The 20,352-nt window shown below is 64.7% G+C and overlaps 3 protein-coding genes across 4 annotated transcripts in view; 2 read left to right on the top strand and 1 right to left on the bottom strand.

The window, feature by feature from the left end:
* The window catches only part of AGRN (agrin), a 33,368-nt gene extending 29,143 nt beyond the window's left edge, over nt 1-4,225 (top strand). For both annotated transcript variants that reach the window (XM_063105461.1, XM_063105462.1), the window contains 5 exons: nt 123-315; nt 396-483; nt 1,730-1,954; nt 2,444-2,547; nt 2,863-4,225. In XM_063105461.1, coding sequence (XP_062961531.1) covers nt 123-315; nt 396-483; nt 1,730-1,954; nt 2,444-2,547; nt 2,863-3,020 — 768 coding nt within the window. In that variant the 3' untranslated portion in view covers nt 3,021-4,225. The remainder of the gene's footprint in view (nt 1-122; nt 316-395; nt 484-1,729; nt 1,955-2,443; nt 2,548-2,862) is intronic.
* Nucleotides 4,226-6,153: 1,928 nt separating this feature from the next.
* Nucleotides 6,154-17,967, top strand: LOC134383327 (tyrosine-protein phosphatase non-receptor type 11-like). Its single transcript, XM_063104238.1, has 14 exons — nt 6,154-6,196; nt 11,929-12,051; nt 12,923-13,120; nt 13,602-13,797; nt 13,879-13,998; nt 14,357-14,467; nt 14,583-14,679; nt 14,926-15,005; nt 15,383-15,538; nt 15,807-15,938; nt 16,707-16,861; nt 17,209-17,276; nt 17,352-17,500; nt 17,725-17,967. Exons 1-14 carry the CDS (start codon nt 6,183-6,185, stop codon nt 17,965-17,967), a joined length of 1,842 nt encoding a protein of 613 aa, XP_062960308.1. The 5' UTR covers nt 6,154-6,182.
* A 1,462-nt stretch (nt 17,968-19,429) lies between these two features.
* RNF223 (ring finger protein 223) lies at nt 19,430-20,352 on the bottom strand. The gene is given in 2 exon segments (XM_063104239.1): nt 19,430-19,576; nt 19,579-20,352. Coding segments are annotated over 2 exon segments (921 nt in total).

The following is a 20,352-nucleotide window of genomic DNA, read 5'->3' on the forward strand; positions in this document are numbered from 1 at the left end:
TGGGGTGGCAGGGTCCCAAGGAAGGGTTCATCATGGGAGTGTGTCTGTTGTCCTGGGGTGAAGGCCATCACAGCGGGAGGGCAGCAGGACCGGCTGTCACCGCCTACCCCCGCCCCTTGCAGGTCTCCCTGAGAGGCCGCCAGCTGCTGACCCAGGAGAACGTGCTTCAGGCGGTGGACGTCTCCTCCTTCCCAGACCACCCTTGTACTCAAGCCTCAGGCCACCTCTGCCTCAATGGGGCCTCGTGTCTCCCAAGGGAGGCCACCTATGAGTGCCTGTGTCCTGCAGGCTTCTCAGGGCTGCACTGCGAGAAGGGTGAGCAATGGGGCATGGGCAGAGGCTGGACGGTGCTGGGGTCAGTGCCCAAGGTCTGCCCTCACCCACCCGCCTCACAGGGCTAATTGAGAAGTCAGCAGGGGGCCTGGACACGCTGGCCTTTGATGGGCAGACCTACATCGAGTACCTCAATGCTGTGACCGAGAGGTAACGTGTTGGCACCCTTGCATCCTCTGCTGTTCCTCTAGTCTTGTCTGCGCACATTGTGCAGGACGGGACGCCGGACCCTGCACGCCTACCCTTGGCTTGAGCTGCAGGGGAAAGCCTACTGTCCACCCAGCTCCACCCTCCCTCCTTCTCACTGTCTCTGTCTCTTTGTTTCCAAGCCAACTGACCAATGAGATCCCAGCGTAAGTAGCACCTCCGCCCCCCACCTGCACCCTCACACCCACTCCCTCCCCGCTCTCTGCTCCCCACCTGCTACCACAGCACAGTCTTGAGCCCCAGGGAGGGCAGAGCTGTCCATGCCAGGTGGAGGAGGATGGGGTCTAGGGACTGTGTGCTGCACGAGGCTCAGCTTCCTACGTTGGAAGTGGGGAGGCGCCCCTTCCCAAGCCACCAGCCGAGGGCTGGTCACCCCATACACCTGTGAGGCAGCTGCATACTTATGTGCGCACATACGTGTGTTTGTGTCCACGAGTGCATGTGCACATTCAGGTGTGTGTGTGCATATGCACATGAGTTTGTGTGTGTACATGCATGCTTGTTTGTATGCAGTATGTGTGGGCGTGTGTTTGCGTGTGCAAACTTGTAGATGTGCATGTGCGTTTGTGTGTTGGGTCATTCAGGAGCCACTCCCAGGCAGGTGAGCCCTCAGTCTCCATCTCCTGCCATCTCATACCCCCCTGATCTCTGACCGCCTGGGCCCTGCCTGCCAGCTGTTATCTGCACATGCGTGCTGCATGTGTGTCGTTGCCAAGGCTCTTTAGTGGGTGGGGCCAGTGACATCCAGGGTCCCGCGTGTCTTCTGTGGATGCCTGCTCCTCCCACCTTCCACTGTTGAAGGTGGATGTGGGGAGGGGCTTGCCAGCCCCCGCCCTGTGCTCAGCCTGTCTGTCTGCTGCTCACCTGCTTTCCTTTCTTCCTGCTTCTAAGCCCCGAAACTCCGGATTCTGGGGCCTTTCACAGGTGAGCATGCTGCAGTGCTGCGAGACCCGCCATGTGCCCACCCATCTTCCCCTCTCTCTTTCTGATCGTTCCTCTGTCCCTTTGTCTGGCTGTCTGTCCGTCTCTCTTCTCCATTGCACTGTTGGTGTCTGCCCACCTCCCATCCAGCTGCTCCTTGTTTCATCCCCAGCCTGTGGCCACTGCAGCTGTGGCTCTTATCCTCCTGCCTCCCACATCTGGCCCCTGCTGCCTTCTGGAAGGCCCTGACCCATGTCTTTGCCCCCAGCGAGAAGGCACTGCAGGGCAACCACTTTGAACTGAGCTTGCGCACCGAGGCCACGCAGGGGCTGGTGCTGTGGAGCGGCAAGGCCACGGAGCGGGCAGACTATGTGGCACTGGCCATCGTGGACGGGCGCCTGCAGCTGAGCTACGACCTGGGCTCCCAGCCCGTGGTGCTGCGCTCCACTGTGCCTGTCAGCACCAACCAGTGGCTGCGGGTCAGGGCACACAGGTCAGCGGGGAGCCCCGATGTGCTGAGAATAGCAGCGGGCCGTGCCTGGACTTGCCTGGCTGGGGTGTGCCCATCACTCATGCCTGGGCAGGGGTTAGGGAGGGCAGGCCCGGCTGCCTGACCCAAGGTCACTGCCAATGAGAGAAGGGAGGGACGAGAAGGTGCAGAGAAGCAGTTATGGCCAGAGGACTCCTGATCTGTGATGGGAATCCGTGCCCTGCCCAGACAATGGTCGGCAATATGTCTGTCTGGTCTGAGCCTGACCATTGCCTCCAGCAAAGCTTGACCCATGCAAGTGTTCCCTACCCTGGCCACCAGATATTCTCCTGGAGTTCTGTGCCACCCCATCTTGGTCCCCAGGGATGGCGCCTTGTGTCCTTCCCCCGGTGTGTCACCTGAAAGGCATTGGGGTGAAGGGATGTTCGGGAGCTGCAGGAGGTGGGGAGGGCCATCTGGACCCCCTGACCATCTCACCACCCTCACCCCCAGGGAGCAGAGGGAAGGTTCGCTCCAGGTGGGCAATGAGGCTCCTGTGACTGGCTCCTCCCCGTTGGGTGCCACACAGCTGGACACAGACGGAACCCTGTGGCTCGGTAAGTGTTTAGGGGAGGCCAGGAGAGGGGGCACCCAAGGGTCTCAGGATATACAAGGGGTAGACTCCATCTCCTGGGGCCAGCACCTGAGGCAGCCCTGTGAGGAAGGCAGACATGCTGGCTGGGGCACAGGTCTGTCCACTCCCAACTTAGCTCCAGGGCTGTGGGGCTAGGAGGTAGGAGCATCTGTGTGGGTACACCTGCTGGTCACCTGGGCTCCAGGTAATTCCCCTGGTCATTTCGGTGTTGGCGGGTTCCTCTGTTCATCAGCCTCACTGAGTCACACTTGGTGACTAACCGCTGTGTGTCCTGCAGGGGGCCTGCAGAAGCTGCCTGTGGGCCAGACCCTGCCCAAGGCCTACAGCACAGGCTTTGTAGGATGCCTGCGGGACGTGGTGGTGGGCCAGCGCCCGCTGCAGCTGCTGGAGGACGCTGTCACCAAGCCAGAGCTGCGGCCCTGTCCCTCTGCTTGAGCCAATGCCAGAGCCCACCACCCACCCTGCTGTAATTATTTTCTATTTTTGTAAACTTGTGGCTTTTTGATATGATTTTCTTGCCTGCGTGTTGGCCGGAAGGACTGCGGGCCCGGCCTCCCTTCCGTCCAGGCAGCCGTGCTGCAGAGACAAACCCAGTGCCAAGGGTCTTGTGGGGTGATGTGGCTGCGTGGAGGGCTTGAGCCAGACAGCAGCCTCGGGACACGCCCTCTGCCTCGGGGCACCGAGTCACAGCCCCATGCACTGTGCATCCCTGTGTCCATCTGTGTTGGTCCTTTGTGTACCTTGGTCCGTTTGCAGGCCCACTCCCGCATCTCCCACATCTTCCACATTCCATGTGACGAGCCCTGCTTCCCAAAGCAGGAAGGGACTGCTGGGGTATAATAGAGCCCATCCTCCTCGCAAGCCCCGCTGGGCCTTTCTAGGTTCCCACCTACGCTGCTGTCCCCACTGCGTGTGTGGTGGGCCATGCTGCCTCGCCTCCGGGCTAGCCTGGACCCCAGGGCCTGCCCTGCCTGGGCCTCTTGTGCTAATACTGTGACTTAGGAACAATGTTACTGTTGGGGCCACACTCCATCCCTCCCTCGAGCTGTATCCGCCCGTCCCAGGGTGCTGTGGAGCAGAGGCCAGGCCCAGGTCCATCCAAGTGCCCTGACCCTTGGCTGGCCCTGTATGCACTGTTCCCCTCCCCTCAACACCAGGCCCTGAGAGGGAGTGGCCACTGTGTGTGCTGTTGCTGACCTCTGTCGCTTTCCTGCCCAAGTGTCTGGCCTGGCCACAGCCACGATTTCCATGCACTGATTTTATTTGACACTTATAGCAGCAGGGCTGTTGTCTCTCCTGTCCTGACCCGAGAGCAGCTGCAGGCTGCCTCGCAGCGAACCCTCACTGAAGTTCAGTGTGAGGGGCGGCCGTTCTTGTCTGAGCATGACCAGGGCCTGGCCCGTGTCTGACCATGGCCAAGGGGTGGATGTAGGGGCAGCAGAGATGGCTGTGAAGCCAGAAATGCCTTAAACTGCGACGTCCCATTCCGTCCTCTCCCACTCTCCCCCCACTCAACCCCCAGCCCAGTCCTCTTGGGATCAAGATGACCAGATACAGCTGGTGTGGGGCTGCCCTGACCCTCCCTCTGCCAGGGCTGGTGCTGGGGCTGGAGAGAACCACATGGCATTACTAACTCCAGTGTGTGTCTGTCAATCACCATGGAATAAAGTGAAAACTTTAAAAGAGGTGCTTGTGTCTGTCCTCAGCAACCACCAGATCCTCCAGTGCAGTGGCTCCTTGCTCAGCCTCATGGTGGGGACACCGGCTTTGACGAGGGCAGGCCCCACACTAGGGGCAGAGGAGCTCCTTTGTGGTGGACACATGCACTGCTGTGCCCTTCCGGGGCGCTGGGGGGAGGCAGGCTCTGCAGGCAGGTGCTGCGGCATGTGTGTGTGCATTTACACACATAGGAGCCTCCATCTTTGTGTGTGTGAGCCCAGGATGACCAGGGGGTGTGAGGGGCGCCAGCTGACTGCACAAGGGGGGGGCGCAGAGCCAGGGTGAGTGGGGGGAGGCAGGTGGCCCTTTTCATTGGCTCAGGTGTGCAGGTGTGCGGGGTCGACCATTGGCTCTGCTGGGAGACCCCAACTAGGCAGCCCTGAGAAGGGGTTGGGCTAGTGGGACATCTGACCTGCCCCCCATCAGTGTGCAGAGGGAGGTCCCCCAGAGGAGCAGCGACCCCAGCCCCCAGCAGCAGGTATGGGCCTCTCTTGAGGGCGGGGGATGCGGGAGGGCTGAGCGGCCCCTCCCTCAAGCTTCTGACTTTTACTAAAGGTAACTGAGTGTGCTTTTTTGATTTTGTGTTAACCATAGAAAAAAAATGAAACTAAGAAAGTAACACACCCGTAAGCCCCATTAGCCAGCGGCATTCACTGGGTGCTTCTTCATGAACGTTCTCCTTCAGGGCTGTGTGTTGAGGGGCCGCTATGTGCCGGGCAGGCAAGTGCTGGGAATGGGGGCAGGGGAGAGGTGCTGGAGTGCCCAGGGGGACCCCCTGGTGCATCTGCAGGTGCTGGCATGGGGAGCTGTGAGCCCCAAGTGGGGTCCAGGAGGCTGTGGGGCACCAGGCAGAGGGGAGGCTGTACTGAGGCCTGCATCTTGCGGGAGCAGATGCGCACACTGGGTGTGCTGGGAGGTCAAGGAGAAGGGGACACAGTCCGGCCAAGGGAATCAGGACAGCGGTTTTCAGAGAAACCGCAGCTGAGAGGGAAGGACCCTGAGGACTCAAAGGTGGCCTGGAGGACGACATGACCTTTGGTGGCAGACAGGACCAGCTCTCAGCAGTGGAGTGTGAGGATGGGGGGGTCAGAGGTTGGAAGCAGTAGGTCTCCCCAGGGGAGAGAGTTCCATTCACCGTTCACCACTCCTAAAGGGAAGGCGGTCCCAGGGGAGGAAAGGAGGTGCCCCCTCCCTGGGACGGGCTCAGGTAGGCTGGGAATTTGGCCCTTGGGGGCAAAGAGGACAGTAGCAGCCGAGGGCCCCAGGAGACAGGTGGGCCTGGGGATAGGAAGCTACGGGGAGGCGATGCTCCTCCCCAGCTGGGATGCAGTTGCAGCAGGAGCTGGGACCAGAGGTCGTCAGCATCACGAAGGAAGCCGGGACACCGGCTGGCGCGGGCGGCAGGGGTGGGGGGGACGGAGGACCTGGTCCGCAGGTTGGATCTGGCCGTCCACGTCCCACCTGTGCCCAGTGGGGGCCCGGGGTGGGGTGTCTGCTTTGTCCCCTGCTCGTGCTCGCCCCGGCCCCTGCCCCTCCTGTCCGGGCCGCCCGCAGGGAGGAAAGCGCCGGGACGATCCTTCACGGCCACCTGACGCGCCTTCTCCCTAGAGCCCGGGACGCCCGTGTGAATTTCCGGGTTCTGGACGCCCTCAAAAACCTCAGCTCTTGTCCCAACATCCCGGCGCCGCGGCGACACCGGTGGGCGCGGCGCCTTTAAGGAGACCTGGCGGGGCTTCGGGGGCGGGGCCGGGGCGGGGCGGGGCCGGGGCCGGGGCGGGGCCTCGGGGCCGGGGCGGGGACGTCCTCACAGCAGCCCGAGGGCGCGGTCGCCCCGAGCGCCCCGAGCGCCCCGAGCGCCGACCGCGGAGCGGCGCAGACATGACCTCGCGCAGGTGAGCCCGGGCCGCGCGCTGGCCTCGACGCCTCCACCTCAGGAGATGCGCTTTGGCCCCGACGGGCGCCGACGGGCGGGCGAGGGCCAGATGCGACCCGGAGCGTCCCCGGGCTCCCAGCCGGGTCGCCCCCGGCCCGCAGTCCTGACACCTGCCCTCCTCCATAGCCACGGCCTGCCGGGACACTCAGGCGGGTGGAAACGACCCTTTCCGCTCTGGACGCTGGGCCTTGGTGGAAGTCAGTCACATCCTGACCCCCTGGGAGGTGCCCTGCAGGTGGTGGGGCACCAGGGGCAGGACAGCGACCGCCTATCCCTACCCCGCCGGGACCCCTCGCCCTGCTCCAGGCTTTCAGCCGCCAGAGATGCAGTCTGTGGGGGAAACCCCTCTTTCCTAGGCCTGAAACTGAGGGCAGCAGCACTGGGGGGTCCTGAAGGGCCGAGTCTTTCCCCCCATGGACTTGGCCTGCCTACCTGCAAGGCTCCCCCCTCCCTCCACAGACTCATCTCCCCTCCAGACCCCTCCAGGGGCCCTAGTTAGGGGGCCCTGGCCTGTAGAGTGCTCAGAGCGGACGTGCGTGGGAGCTGGGACCGGCCTCAGGTCGGGTCAGCTTCCTGCCTCCATGGAGAGGGAGGTGGGAAGTATGGCAGGAACCGGGGACTTCCTGCCCTTTCCGCCGGCTCCCTGCTCCCTGAGTGTGTGCACACACACGGGTAAGCTCAGACTCAAGTGTGCATGTGGACATCAGCCGGAGCTGTGGAGGTGTGAGCCACAAGTTACTGCTTACTGGCACCTCACCCAGAGCCCCCTACTTTGGAGCTTGAACTTGGTGAGGCCGGAAGTCACTGGAAGGGTCACCCTGTACCCTGAACGACCACCCTTAAATCGGCAAAGGACTGGACGGGGTTTGATCTGTGGGCCTCATAGGGCTTCTCCCTGCTCCAACTCAAGACGAGACCCCTGACTCTCCTCACCTCTCCCAGCAGCTCCCGAGAGGTGAGGATCCCAGGATCTCTAGTTCGGAGGTGAGGAGTGGGAGCAGAGGGGAGAGGCAGGCAGTGTGGCACAGGGCAGGGTCTTGGGCCCTCTCATGCTGAGGAACAGTGGAAGTGACTGGGATTGCTAACAACTTGTCGGACCCCAAGCCCTGTGCTTCCAGGGTTTAGCATCCAGCTGGAACCCAGGAAGAAGCAGGTTACCTGTGCACCACACGTTGCGGGACTGGTTGGAATGACCTCTAGGTACCCCCAGCAGAGTGCCAGTGCTCAGAAAGGATTGTGTACATGTCATCTGCATGTGACCCTGGCCCAGCCTGGGAAAGCCCCGGGTTGGGCCCTGCCCCACCCTGCCACCCCTTCCCGCCCCACCCTGTGCTGACCATCTGGACTGTCACTCCTCAGGCCCCTGGGCCCTGCCCACACCCCTATCAGGCCTGGGCAGGCCTGACCAAATCCCAGAGTAGATCCTATCCCCCCACCCACAGTCCCCACCCTGTGGTTTGTGGGTGAACGGGCACCTCGGTGAACACCACTCACCCCTGGGGCTCCAGTGCAGTGGGCAGGGCTGGGGCAGGGCATGCCTAGGCTCTGTGGTTTGATGTGCCAGTAGTGGTGCTTGCGAGGGGGCTGGGACCCGTTGGGGGTGGGCCCGCTGAGCTCCCTTGTGTTCCCCTCCAACCCAGGGGTTGGGGAGGAAAACAGGTCTCCAGCTGATTTCCTTGTGTGTAGTCAGTACTGACCCTGGTTGGGGTTCCTCTGGGACCGGGAGAGGCCAGGGCCTGGGGCCTCAGGGGCTGGGGTTGGGGGAAAGACCTCAGGTTCTGGGCAGAGAGATGAGGAAAGACACTTCCTGTGAAGTCCTCCAGCTTGGAATTCCAACCTTTCCCATGGCCTGTATATCCCCCACCATCAGGACACAGGCATGTCCTGGCTCCTGTACCATATATGTACGCATGTTGACAAGCCATTCATGTGTCCCCCAACACACACTCCTACTGGGGTGAATCCCAGGGTCCCGGAGTTGGAGCTGTCCCATCTACAGATGTGACAACAAGGCCAGGGCCATGCAGAGAGCTGGACCAGCTAGTGGCCAGTCTGGGTTCAGGCTGTCTTCTTGGGTCACCTCAGCTGTCCTTGGGCCATTAGACTGTCGGGAACGTTGGGGGCCTGAGGCCCAGTATGCCCCACCCCCTCATACCCCCCTCCCACGGGCCTGCCTGGCCATGTCACCAGGGCAGAGCTGAGTCACTGACCCGCCATGGAGCCAGGGAGCCCTTCAGCACAGAGGTGACCCTGGGGCCTCCACTGTGGGGGCTGGGCCTTGCCGGAGCCCTCTCCTGCCCCAGCAGCACCAGGGATCGGGTAGGGATTGGAGATGGGGGCCTGTAGCCTCCCTCTCTCCTCCCACCCCTCGGCTAGGTACAGCCGGCCCCGCTGGCCTGCTGGGCACCAGCCACACCTTCAGGCCTGGAAGGGGTGTGAGGCCCTGCCTCAGCCTGAGATTGTGGTGGCCTGCAGGGACAGCGAGCAAGGACGGCAGTGGTGCTGCGGGGGGATGTGGCCGAGTTGCTGCAACCCTCAGGAGGCTCCACCCCCCCCCCCCAGGAGATTTCCACCCGATAGACTAGGTGGTAGCCTGGGGGAGGACAGGGGGATGGAAAGTATGATCGAGAGTCCCCAAAAGGACAAACGAGGTGCCGTTTGCCCTCTCCACGGCTTCGATGCCGGCTCCCCGCCCTCCACCCCTGCCCGCACACTCTGCATTGCCCGTCATGGGCTGGAGGCTGAGGCTGCTGGGGCCAGCGGGGGGCCCTGGGTGCAGGATGTGGTTCTCAGAGTGGGCGGCCCAGGCGGGGGTCGGAAGCCTCCTCCTGGGTTCCAACCCCTCCCCCTCCACAGCGTCTCACGGCTGGTCCAGGATGCGGGAGGCCGTTGCCCTTTTCCTGGTGGCCTCACCTGCTCCCCTGGGACTGGCCCTGGAGGTCACCATATGGCAGCTCCTCCAGGAAACCTCATGCTAGCACTGACCATTCGGCAGGAGTTGCCCCCCCTACAGAGCCAGTGTGGGAGGGAGCTCGGGCCACCAGGCCCAAAATGTGTCCTGGAAGTGCCCGGCTGGCAGTGCCTCCTTCCCCACGGGGCGGTATGGACTGGACTGTCGCCCACCGTGAGGTGGGCCCAGACTGGTCACCTGTGCTCCTGGGCCTCTCCGAGCCATACATGGGCCCTGGGAGTTTTGGAGGTCAGGGGGAGCCTGCCATGTGGAGCTGACATCTCGTGGAGAAGACACAGGGTGACAGAAATGGCTGCCTGCTGTTGACACGTGCCATTTGTGGACAGCAGGGACAGTGGTGGAGCTGTGGTGCCAGCCAGTGGCCAGCGAGGGCCTCCGGGAGGCATGAGCCAGGACCTACAGGCAGGCCCAAGGGGGATGGCGGGCTGGGGCCACCAGGACTTTGTGACTACTTCTGAGAGCCACAGGGGGACGAGGATGAGCTGTGGGCAGCTCTGATGTACATTTCCCGAGTCCCTCTGTCTGCCGTGGCTTGGCTGTGGGGTCAGGGGTGAGGTAGAGAGCCGGTGGGCGCCGGGTCCAGGGCAGGGGGAGGGGTGGATGGTTCTGGCACATTTGGCAGGTAGGATGAGAGGTGGCAGGGCTGGGGCCTGAGTGTCGGGTGAGGGGTAGGGCCCGCCTGTCCCTGACTGAGGAAGATGCACAGCAACAGGGGTTTGGGGCAACGTCAGGAGCTTTGAGTTTTGCAGATGTCAAGAGAGAGGCTGTCGTCTTCCCACACAGAGATGCTGAAGGCAGGTGTCTGAGAGTCTGAAGCTCAGAGCCAAAGTGGGGCGGGAGGGCAGATGGCCGTGGATGGTGCTAGAACCCCCAGGCCTGCACACGGAGAGGAGCGGGGCGTGGGGGCTCCAACATCAGGGGCTCAGGAAAAGGAGGGCAGGACGCAGCCGAGGAGCCGGGCCAGGGTGAGGGGCGCCGGGGGCGTGGGGAGGGGGTGGGGAGGCAGGGGACGGGTCCGAGAGGACGCCACGGTGTGGACCCGGCGGGCCAGGAGCTAGTGGCTGCTCAGCTGCGTGGCCGAGCAGCAGAAGTTCTGCTTTCATTGGATTTTCACTTGTTGGCGTTTCCATGCCCGCGGCCATCGGCGACCCCGTGGGACCGCGGCTCCCTCGAGGAGTCTCGGGCGGGAGCCGAAGGGACAAGGGGAGGCCTGAGGGGAGCTTCCGGCTCCGTCCTCAGGGCGGCGAGATTTCGATTCCATTCCAGGACCGGGGCGGGACCCAGGCCAGGCACCGCAGCCCCCGCATTAACGCGGGAGTCGGACGCCGCTGACGACCGGCCAGGGTGGGCTGCGGGCCACCATCCGGGAGGCCGCAGCGTGGGGTCGTCGTGGCAGCCAGCGGAGCTGGGGCCTTCGCTTATTCCTTCGAGCAGGACCCTGGGCAGGTGCAGCCAGGGACATGCTAGAACCAGATGTGAAGCCGGGCTGCGGGGACAGTGCTGCCAGTGCTGGATCCGTCACAGTCTTACCCCCCGGGATTGACTTCCAAGAGAGGTGCGGGGCTGAGGGGCCCCGACCCTGCCCGTTCCCTCCTACTTTGTGCTGCCCTTTCTGCTGACATCCTGGGAGGCCCCGGGGCTCCCTCATGAGTACGGCTTAATCCTCAGCTCAGAAGTTCCCGCCCTGGGGGGAGACATGCCATGCTGGGGCAAAAGACAAAAGCCGGTAAAGGAAACAGCAGGCAGCCCTCGCTGGCCTGGCCCCCACCCCATGGGACCCTGTGACAAGGACAGTCCCAGGGAGGCAGGGCTGACAGAGGGGGCGGGGGATGCAGCCCCAGCCCCCTCCTGCCCCAACCACCCTCGCGCCTGTCTGCGCCGCCCCACGGTCAGCAGGACAAGCACGGCTGCTCCTGCCTCTCAGGAGTGGGGACTGTCCTCGCACACCTGCCTGCCACCTGGCCGCACGGTCAGCACCTGAGTCAGACGTGCTCACTCGTGCCGGCCCGGCCCTGCCTGCAGGTTCAGAGCAGTCTCCCAGCAGCCTCTGCCTGCGGGCAGCTCACGTCCCTACGTGGGAGACACACAGCAAACAAACAAGTGCAATAGATGGCAGAGCAGGGGGAGGGCAGGGGAGTGGGCCTGTGTCGGGCAGCGCGGCTGCGCCAACACGTCACCACGGCCAGGGTGGACACTCGCCTATTGCGCACGGTTCCGAGGCTGTGAATCCGGGATCCGGGGTGTGGTGTGTGGGTTTGGCCTGTGGGCTGTGCTCCTGTTCTGAGTGTGGTAGGGGTGTCTGAGTAGGTGACGGGTCCCTCTGGCTGCTACGGGTGCCCTTTGGGAGATGGTGGCACCCAGGACTGGGAAGGGGTGGTGGGGGTGGTGGGGGTGGGACAGGGTCTGCTGATGGGCCAGCTGCGGGGTTCCCTGAGAAGCTGGGACACCGTGGCGGGACAGGGAGAACTTGAGCCAAGAGGTTCCTGATGGCGTCCTCATGGAAGTGCTGGAGGGATCCCACCCACCCGCCACTGCACCCCTGTCCCCAGGACCCCACAGCCTCCCCCATCCCTCCCAGACCCCCGGTCATTGCTCATCACCAGCTTGCTGCACGGGGTCACCCCACACTGGCATCGTGGGTGTTTGCCACAAAGACAGTAGTGGAGATTGGGTGTGGGGCAGGGTTCTGCGAGGTCACCCACACGCTCTCCCCTTTCCAGGTGGTTTCACCCCAATATCAGTGGGGTGGAGGCAGAGAAGCTGCTCCTTTCCAGAGGCCAGCACGGGAGCTTCCTGGCCAGACCCAGCAAGAGCAGCCCGGGGGGCTTCACGCTATCTGTCAGGTGGGCGGTCCCCTGGCCAGGTGTGAGCAGGCCTTGGTCTCAAGGGGTCTGAACACTTCAGCTGGGGACACAGGTGGGGTGGTGGGAAGCGTCCTGGTTAAGTGAGGCCCAGCTAGCGGCTGGACATCCGAGAACCTGGGTGCTGTGAGATAACAGCTTGGGGAGGGTGGCTAGGAGTTGGGCCTGGTGGCCTCTGGGCAGGAAGGAACATTTACAGGGGCCTTTGGAGAGGACTCAATGAGGTGGGGGCATCAGCACGACCCCACACCTGCCCTCTGAGGAGACTGGGTCCGGGCAGGGGGCCTCAATGGCCATGATTGTGCTCCCCAGCTCCTGGGGGTGCTTCCCTCTGCCACCCATTGGGGGTCTGGCCTGAGCCCTTGAAAGAGCCACAGTGTGGGGAGGAGGGTGGGGGAGGGGCTGTGACTGGCAGAGTGACAGTCAGTCGGACCCCATCTGCCTTGGGTGGGGAAGAGCCAGCCTGTGAGGGAGGGTGGGGGTTGGGGCTGGGGGCTTCTAACAGGGCTCTAGATCTCACTGTGGGGTCGGGCAGTCTCGGTGGCACGTGGGCGGATGGGCATGGGGCCTGGAGTGAGGCAGAGCCATTGGTGGAAGGCTGCCCCAACCTCAGGCTCCAGGCTAGGGGTTAGGGGTGTGGGGTGTGGGGGCTGGGGATACTGGCTGGACGGGCTGCAGCAGGGAGGGGCCCGGCCTTGGCCCCACTGCTCCTGGCGGGGAACGGCAGGCAGGGACTGGAACCTCACTTCAGGAAAAGCCCACGGACTGTTCCAGAAGCTGAGGGTGGCAATGAGAAGGGGGATGGATGGCGGGAGCCTGGCACCCCCCCAACAGCGGCTGGCCCGCCCTCCAGGCGCCATGAGGAGGTGACCCACATCAAGATCCAGAACACGGGCGACTACTACGACCTCTATGGAGGGGAGAAGTTTGCAACGCTGGCAGAGCTGGTGCAGCACTACACGGGCCGGCATGGGGGCCCACTCCGCGAGCGCAGCGGGGCCCCCGTGGAGCTACGGCACCCGCTGGGCTGCCAGGACCCCACATCAGAGCGGTGAGCCCCGGCCAGGCATCTGTGTGTCTGTCTGCACACGTGTGCATGAGCATGACGGGCAGTGTCTGCTGGGCATGGCTTCAGGGTTGGGGATAGTCCAGCAAAGCTGGGGGGGTGTCCTGCACCCCCTCGGGTCCTGAGCCTCATTCCTCCAAGTCCGAGGCGCTGGACACGGGTGCAGGGGTGCAGGAGTCCTGCTCTGGTCCCACCGTGCATCTGCCAGGGAAGCGGGAGATGGTTTGGGGAGGCCACCCTGCCCCTCCCTGCTGAGGACCAGGCTGCCCCCTGGTGGCCTCCCCAGGCCCTGCAGAGCCCGCCTGGCCTGCCTCCCACTGGCACCTGAGTCGGGGGTGCAGTCTGGCCCCCAGGGATGCTGTGTCTGTCTGTCTCCACGCCTTCTGCTTTGTGTGGGTCTTCGTCCGTCACCTGGCCAGGCTGTGGCCGCCAGCCTCACCTGTGCTTGCTTCCACTCCTGGGCCAGCTGGTACCACGGGCACCTGTCTGGCAAGGAGGCCGAGAAGCTGCTGATGGAGAAGGGACGTCCGGGCAGCTTCCTGGTGCGAGAGAGTCAGAGCAAACCCGGAGACTTTGTGCTGTCAGTGCTGACTCAGGAGCTGGACAAAGTACAGGGCGTGGACCGCCGGGCCCGGGTCACCCACATCATGATCCGCTTCCAGGTGGGAGGTGGCAGCAGGGTGGGGAGTGCCTCTGGGAAGGCCTGGTCGTCGTGGCCAGGCCCCTCACTGCTGCCCCCACAGTCAGACGGGAAGTACGACGTGGGCGGTGGAGAGCGGTTCGACACACTGCGAGAGCTGGTTGAGCACTACAGGAAGAACCCCATGGTGGAGAAGTCAGGGGCCGTGGTGCACCTCAAGCAGGTGTGCCCCCATGCATATCAACCCTGGATCCAGAGCGGGGATCTCCCCATGCGTGGGGGCAAGGGAGGCCGGCACAGCCCCATCCAGGAAGGCCAGGGGTCGTAGGCTGGTGTCAGCCAAGACTTCCTGCAAGGGGGCTCCCGGGAACCTGAGTGGCCGAGGGGAAGGGGGACGTATAGCCCCAGCTTGTGTTGGACCTTCACACCAGACCTCAGTGACCTTCCCAGATGAGAACACCAGGCTCGGGGCAAGGGGCCACGTGGAAGGGTGTGGGGTCAGGGCAGCTGTCCCCAGGGGAGGACTGGGGTCGCTGGACCTTGGGCCCTCCTAAGCCTCGACTCGGGCCTCTCCCTGCCAGCCCCTCAAAGCCACGAGGATCACTGCTGAGAGCATCGAGAGCCGTGTGCGGGAGCTCAGCGCAGCCGCAGCCGCCAGCGAGGCCAAGCAGGGCTTCTGGGAGGAGTTCGAGGTGCTCCCCACCTCTGCCCGCCCTGACTCCCGTCCTCTGGGGCTGGGGCCCTAGAGGGGTGTAGGGGCAGGGAAAGGGGCTCTGGGGCGGGGACTGAAGGCTCCATTCCCTCCAGATGCTGCAGCAGCAGGAATGCCGGCTCCTGTACCCCCGGAAGGAGGGACAGCGGCCAGAGAACAAGCCCAAGAATCGCTACAAGAACATCCTTCCCTGTGAGGACCATGGTGGGGCTGGCGTGGGGCCTGGCTCCACTCGCCACATGTACATGTGGGGGCCCATCTGTGGGGGTCTGGAGGTGCAGGGAGTGTGTCTGCCATCACTGATGTACGTCCCCTCTTGCACACCCTGAACCCCTCCTCCCCCATCTCTGCTCACCATGGGGTCCGAGGGCAAGAGGCAGGTGGGGCCCACAAGCTTCTGTCTTCCCTGTGAGACCTGAGCCACATCTCCCCTCCCAGTTGATACCACCCGTGTCATCCTGCGTGATGTGGACGACAGCGTGCCTGGAGCCGACTATATTAACGCCAACTACATCAGGGTGGGTGTGTTAGGGAGGCAGGTGTGTGTGGCATGCGACTGCGTGACCCCACCGTTGACCAGTGAGGACATCTTAAACTTCGGGAGCCTGAAGCTCCTGCTGGCAGGTCCAGGAAGAGCCAGAGTCCCAAGAGACCATGGGCAAAGTGTGGACCCTGGCAGGGCAGTAGACATGGGGGGGCGTGTAGGCGGCAGTCCCCCAGGGGTCCTCTGAGGGCTGGTCTGAACATTGGTCCTAAGCCCCTCCCTGGCCTGGAGTGTGAGGAACTGTGTTTGAGCTGCTGGGGGCTATTTTGCATAACATTTGCATAACTTGTGCCTGTCCTCCCAGCTTTAGTTGCTGGAAACTGCGGATAGTTGACCCCCACTCCTTTTCAGAGTGACCCAGAGGAGAAACCAGGCCATGAACGGGGCAAGGTGTACATTGCCACACAGGGCTGTCTGCAGACCACGGTGGCTGCCTTCTGGGCCATGGTGTACCAGGAGAACACGCATGTCATTGTCATGACCACCAGGGAGGTGGAGCGAGGCCGGGTAGGTGTGCAGTACTGGCGCTCTGCGTGCTTGTCCCGCCCTGTGCTGGCGGCTGGCCCAGCCTTGCCTCTCCTTCAGCTGGTCACCTTCCTGACTGGGCCTCAGAACCTACGTACACGGGACAGTGGGGACGGGGACGGGGACGGGGGCGTGGGGAGGGCCCAGGAGAGCCCCAGTGAATGCACGTGTATGCGTGTGTCTCTGCAGGGTGCTGGGCAAGGGTGCTGGTGGTCTTCCAGCGAGGCTGATGCAAAGCACTTCCCCCCAGAACAAGTGTTTCCGGTATTGGCCAGAGCTGCATGGCAGCCAAGAGTATGGCCACGTGCACGTGCGCAATGTGGCTGAGCGCCAGGCCCAGGGTTACTGCGTGCGGGAGCTGCAGGTGTGGCAGCCAGACCAGGTGGGCCTAGTGGGCAATGGAACCTGCAGGGCTATGATGGATCAGAGTGGTCCAGGGGATACTCAGGTCCATGCTGGGGGTGAGGAGACCCTGAGCTGGGAGACTCCCCCACACACCTGGCTTCACCCAACACCAGTGGCTTTGGTGGTTTTCATGTCCTTCAACCCAGTGGGCACAGTCCAGACCTGGGCTCTGGGCACTGTCCACTGAGGCCGGCCACATTCTCCGCCTAGGCCCCAGGCCCCCGTCCCTGGCTCCAGGGTGGCCTCACTCACATGCGCCTCTCCCTGACCCATTCTGCAGCTTCTGTCTCCTTTGTGGCCCCGTAGTGTTTATTTCTAAAGTCCCAGGCACAGATTCCCTCCCCCACCCCCGCAGCCCCCGGCCCCGTGTCTAACCACCTGGAGGCGTCCTGCAGGCCCGCATAGATTTCTCGAATAGGGCTCTTTCCAGTAGAACTCACTGTCCCCACAACCTGCCTCTCCTCCCGCCTCGCTCCGTCTTCCCTTCCCCAGGCACCTGAACCTCCGGGGACCGTCTCTGAGCCCTCCCCAGTCCTGTCCTTTCCTTCACGCCCTTCCTGCTTGGCCTTGGCCCATCCTCAGCCCCTCCACCTGGTCACTCCTTCCCGCAATCCCAGCCCTGCCAGGCTCATCCCCCGCGCCCCTCCCGCCCCGGGGGTCACAGCAGCGTCCTCAGACCCTGTGTGCCGGCCCCATCGCTGCCCCGACGGGCGGGGGCTCGCGCTCACCGCCGGCCCTCGTCCAGGAGGAGCCGCCGCGCAAGGTCAAGCACTACCAGTACTTCAGCTGGCCGGACCACGGGGTCCCGGCCGAGCCCGCCGGTGTCCTCGGCTTCCTGGATGAGGTGAACCGGGCCCAGAGCAGCGTGCCGGAGGCGGGGCCCATGGTGGTGCACTGCAGGTGCGAGGGTGGGTGCAGGGGCGGGGGCGGGGCGGACCCTGCAGGGGCGAGGGTGGGTGCAGGGGCGGGGGCAGGGCGGACACTGCAGGGGCGAGGGTGGGTGCAGGGGCGGGGGCGGGGCGGACCCTGCAGGGGCGAGGGGGCGGGGCGGGGCGGACCCTGCAGGTGCGAGGGTGGGTGCAGGGGCGGGGGCGGGGCGGACCCTGCAGGTGCGAGGGGGCGGGGCGGGGGCGGGGCGGACCCTGCAGGTGCGAGGGGGCGGGGCAGGGCGGACACTGCAGGGGCGAGGGGGCGGGGCCGGGTCTGGTCCGAGAACCCGCCACAGGCCACCTGGTTCGTCGTCACAGCGCGGGCATTGGACGCACTGGCACCATCATCGTGATTGACATCCTGGTGGGCGTCGTCCGCAGGAAGGGTGAGCCGCTCGGTCCCGCCCCGCCCCTAGCCCGCCCCTGCCCGCCAGCCCCGCCCTGAGCGCGCTCGTCCCCAGGGCTGGACTGCGACATCGACATCCCCAAGACGATCCAGCTGGTGCGGCGGCAGCGCTCGGGCATGGTGCAGACCGAGGCGCAGTACAAGTTCGTGTACCTGGCGCTGCAGCGGTACATCCAGGGCGAGCAGCTGCGCCTGCGCGAGCAGGTGGGGCCGGGGCGGGGCCGGAGCGGGGCCTGCGCGGGCGTCCCCGTGGTGACCCGCGGCCCCTGTCCCCAGCGCGAGCCGCCCGAGGGGCGCGACTACCTGAACGTGCGCGCCGCGCCCGCCGGCCCTGGCCGCAGCCGCCGGCCCGCACCGTGATGGGGGCGTCGGGCGGGGCCGGGCCGGGGTCGCGCCGGGGGCTGCGTCGAGCTCCTCTCCGCCCGCAGGACCCCGGAGGCGGCGGGCGGCGTGTACGAGAAGCTGCCGCGCCCGAGGCCGCGCAGACCCGCGCGGGGGGCGGGAGGCGGCTGCGGGCACCGCGCGTGAGCCTGCGTGTGGCATCAGTGACCAGGGACACGAGTGTCGTCTGCACCCGACCTGACTGTAGCCAGCAGTGTTCGTGCCTGGCTCCCCTGCATCCACTCTTCAGCCCTGCCCACAACAGGGTGCTCTGGCCTGCCAGGCGGTGACTGCGTCCCCGTGGTCACCCGCTGATAAATGCTTGTAGAATGAGGGCATGTTTGAGATGCCCTTGGACCCACGCGTGCAGCTACACATGCCTGGGTGTGGCCCCGCGTGTGCATGACTGTGTGTGACAGTGTGATGTCACTGGCCTGTGGACCCATTATGGAATGGCCTGTGATTTTGTGGTCTTCTCAGTAAACTGCTGTCTTTGCCGCTCTGTGTCTTTGTTGGGGCCTGGGGAAAGGGTGCGTGTGGGTCCCCACAGCTGGACCCAGCTTCTCCAGGGCTCCCGAGCCCCCTCCCCACCCTGGCCCGATTCCCACCTGGCTGGAGTAGGAAGTACCCGGGCTTTGGGGTCAGGGGTAAGGAGGCTGAGACGTGCCCAGGCTGGAACCGGCCATGCCTGCCTGGTGCTGCAGGATTCCCGGGGCTGATGGCAGAACCCAGGTGGGGCTGGCAGGACTCCCGCCCATCCCTCGTGACACTGTGCTTTGCCGCCTCACCAGCCAGGGCTGGAAGGTCTGCCAGAGTGACCTATGGATTGTGGGTCTTCAGGCCACCACCCCTGCTTCCGTGGACACTGAGGCCCCAGTTCCCATGCAAGTCTTGGGTTCTGTGGCTCTCCAGTCAGGCTCCTGTGGGGGCTGTGGGACTGTGAGTTCTTGGGAGTGTGGCCCAGTATGGTGGGGCAGGCAAAGAGAAGGGCCCCCTTGGAGTGCTGGGCTGTGGGCCAGGCCAAGGCCCCTCACCCGGCCCTGCCACCCTGCCCTGGATGCTCTGGGGCTCTCTCCATCTCCCTGAGGAAGCTTCACAGCACTGGGGCCACAGCCTGGCTGCAGCCCAGAGGGAGCAGGGGTTGGACCCCCAGAACCTTGGGCCCACCCAAGGCTGGGGCAGGGGCAGACTGGGGACCTTTCTGGAGGAGGGGGCTGAATGGGGCAGGGAGCAGGGGCACGCGGGGTGAGGACCTCTTACCAAATGTGAATACAAAATAATTTATTTAAAAATGTACAATTCCCAGGGGTGGGGTTGGGTGGCTGGGAAGTCTCTGCAGTTGCCTCGCGATTGTAGGGCGGGGGAGGTTGCCCTGCCTCTGCCCTCTGTTCTCCTGTCAGAGGGGACGATTAGTCCCCCCACCCAGAGGAAGGGGCCAGGCCTGCCTGGAGAAGGGGTCTGGGGGAGGACAGTGGGTGAAATGTTAGAGTGCAACGCAGGATGGGAGCCCTGGCAAGGGGCTGCCCCGCAGACGGTTCACAGTGTGTGTGGGGACGGGCGGGCTCGCCGGGCTCTCTCCTGGGCCTTCTTCCACATCTGCAAGATGTGAGTAGGGGGGCGGTGTCTGGGGCCCTGTGGTGCTTAGAGACTTTGGGGACCTTTACGTCCATTCTGTCCATCCCATCAGGACCCAGCGAGTGAGGGGCAGGCGTGCTGAATGGGGTACAGTCTCAGTGGGGTCCACGTGGGCCCTCAAAGATGTTGAGGCTTCTTTGGGGTCCCTGGAGACTGACTTCCAGAGGCTGCTGTGCCCTTGACCCCAGCTGTCACACACCCACGGAGCTGGGCCACAGGCTGGTGACCCCAGTTGTCCATCAGAGGCCCGAGGGAGAAGGGAGAATGGAGGCGGTGGTGGCTGCGGGGGTCCGGGGGAGGCAGTGCAGGTTCCCAGTCCTGAGCGCACATTGCACGGGCCACAGCACCACGCAGAAGAGCAGCAGCAGCAGGGCCGAGATGAGCGCCAGGCGCCTCCAGTCCCCACAGCGGGCCCAGCAGCGGGCCAGGCGGCCCCGGCGGCGGGCAGGGCCCAGGGCCGGCACGGGCGCGGCGGGCTCGGCGGGCTTGCTCAGGCCCACGTCCACGCACAGGAAGTCGGGCGCCGCGCGGCCGGGCGTGGCGAGCAGCGGGCGGCAGCACAGCTTGGTGCCCTCCAGCCACACCTGCTCCTCCTGCCGCAGGTGCACCGGCATCCGGGCCTGCAGCTGGCGGCTGGTGCGCAGCGCGGGGGCCCCGGCAGCTGGCACAGCTGTGGGCTGCCGGCAGAATGGGCAGGGCACAGCCTCGCCGCCCGGGCTCCCTGTTGGCTGGGCGGCCGCCAACCGGGCCAGGCACTCCAGGCAGAAGACGTGGGTGCAGGAAAGCTCCTTGGGGGTCTTGAAGATGTTGTCGTATCCTGAGAAGCAGATGGAGCACTCCAGCGGGGATGCCACCTTCTCTGAGCCAGGGGTGCTCAGTGACCGGGGGCTGACCGCCGAGCTGGGGGACCGGGGGCTGCCCGCTGAGCTGGGGGACCGGGGGCTGCCCGCTGAGCTGGGCGACCAGGTGACCGTGGTTGTGCAGCTGCTCTGGCCGGGGGGTGGCACAGCCGTGTGCCACACCTGCTGCTCTGATGACAT

Source organism: Cynocephalus volans, chromosome 8, assembly GCF_027409185.1.
Source record: "Cynocephalus volans isolate mCynVol1 chromosome 8, mCynVol1.pri, whole genome shotgun sequence".
NCBI lineage: Eukaryota > Metazoa > Chordata > Mammalia > Dermoptera > Cynocephalidae > Cynocephalus > Cynocephalus volans.

Coding starts and splice junctions, on each gene's coding strand:
- LOC134383327 (XM_063104238.1), top strand. Junction 13,798..13,878: donor ACATCATGATCCGCTTCCAG/GTGGGAGGTGGC, acceptor CTGCCCCCACAG/TCAGACGGGAAGTACGACGT. Junction 14,680..14,925: donor CTACAAGAACATCCTTCCCT/GTGAGGACCATG, acceptor CTCCCCTCCCAG/TTGATACCACCCGTGTCATC.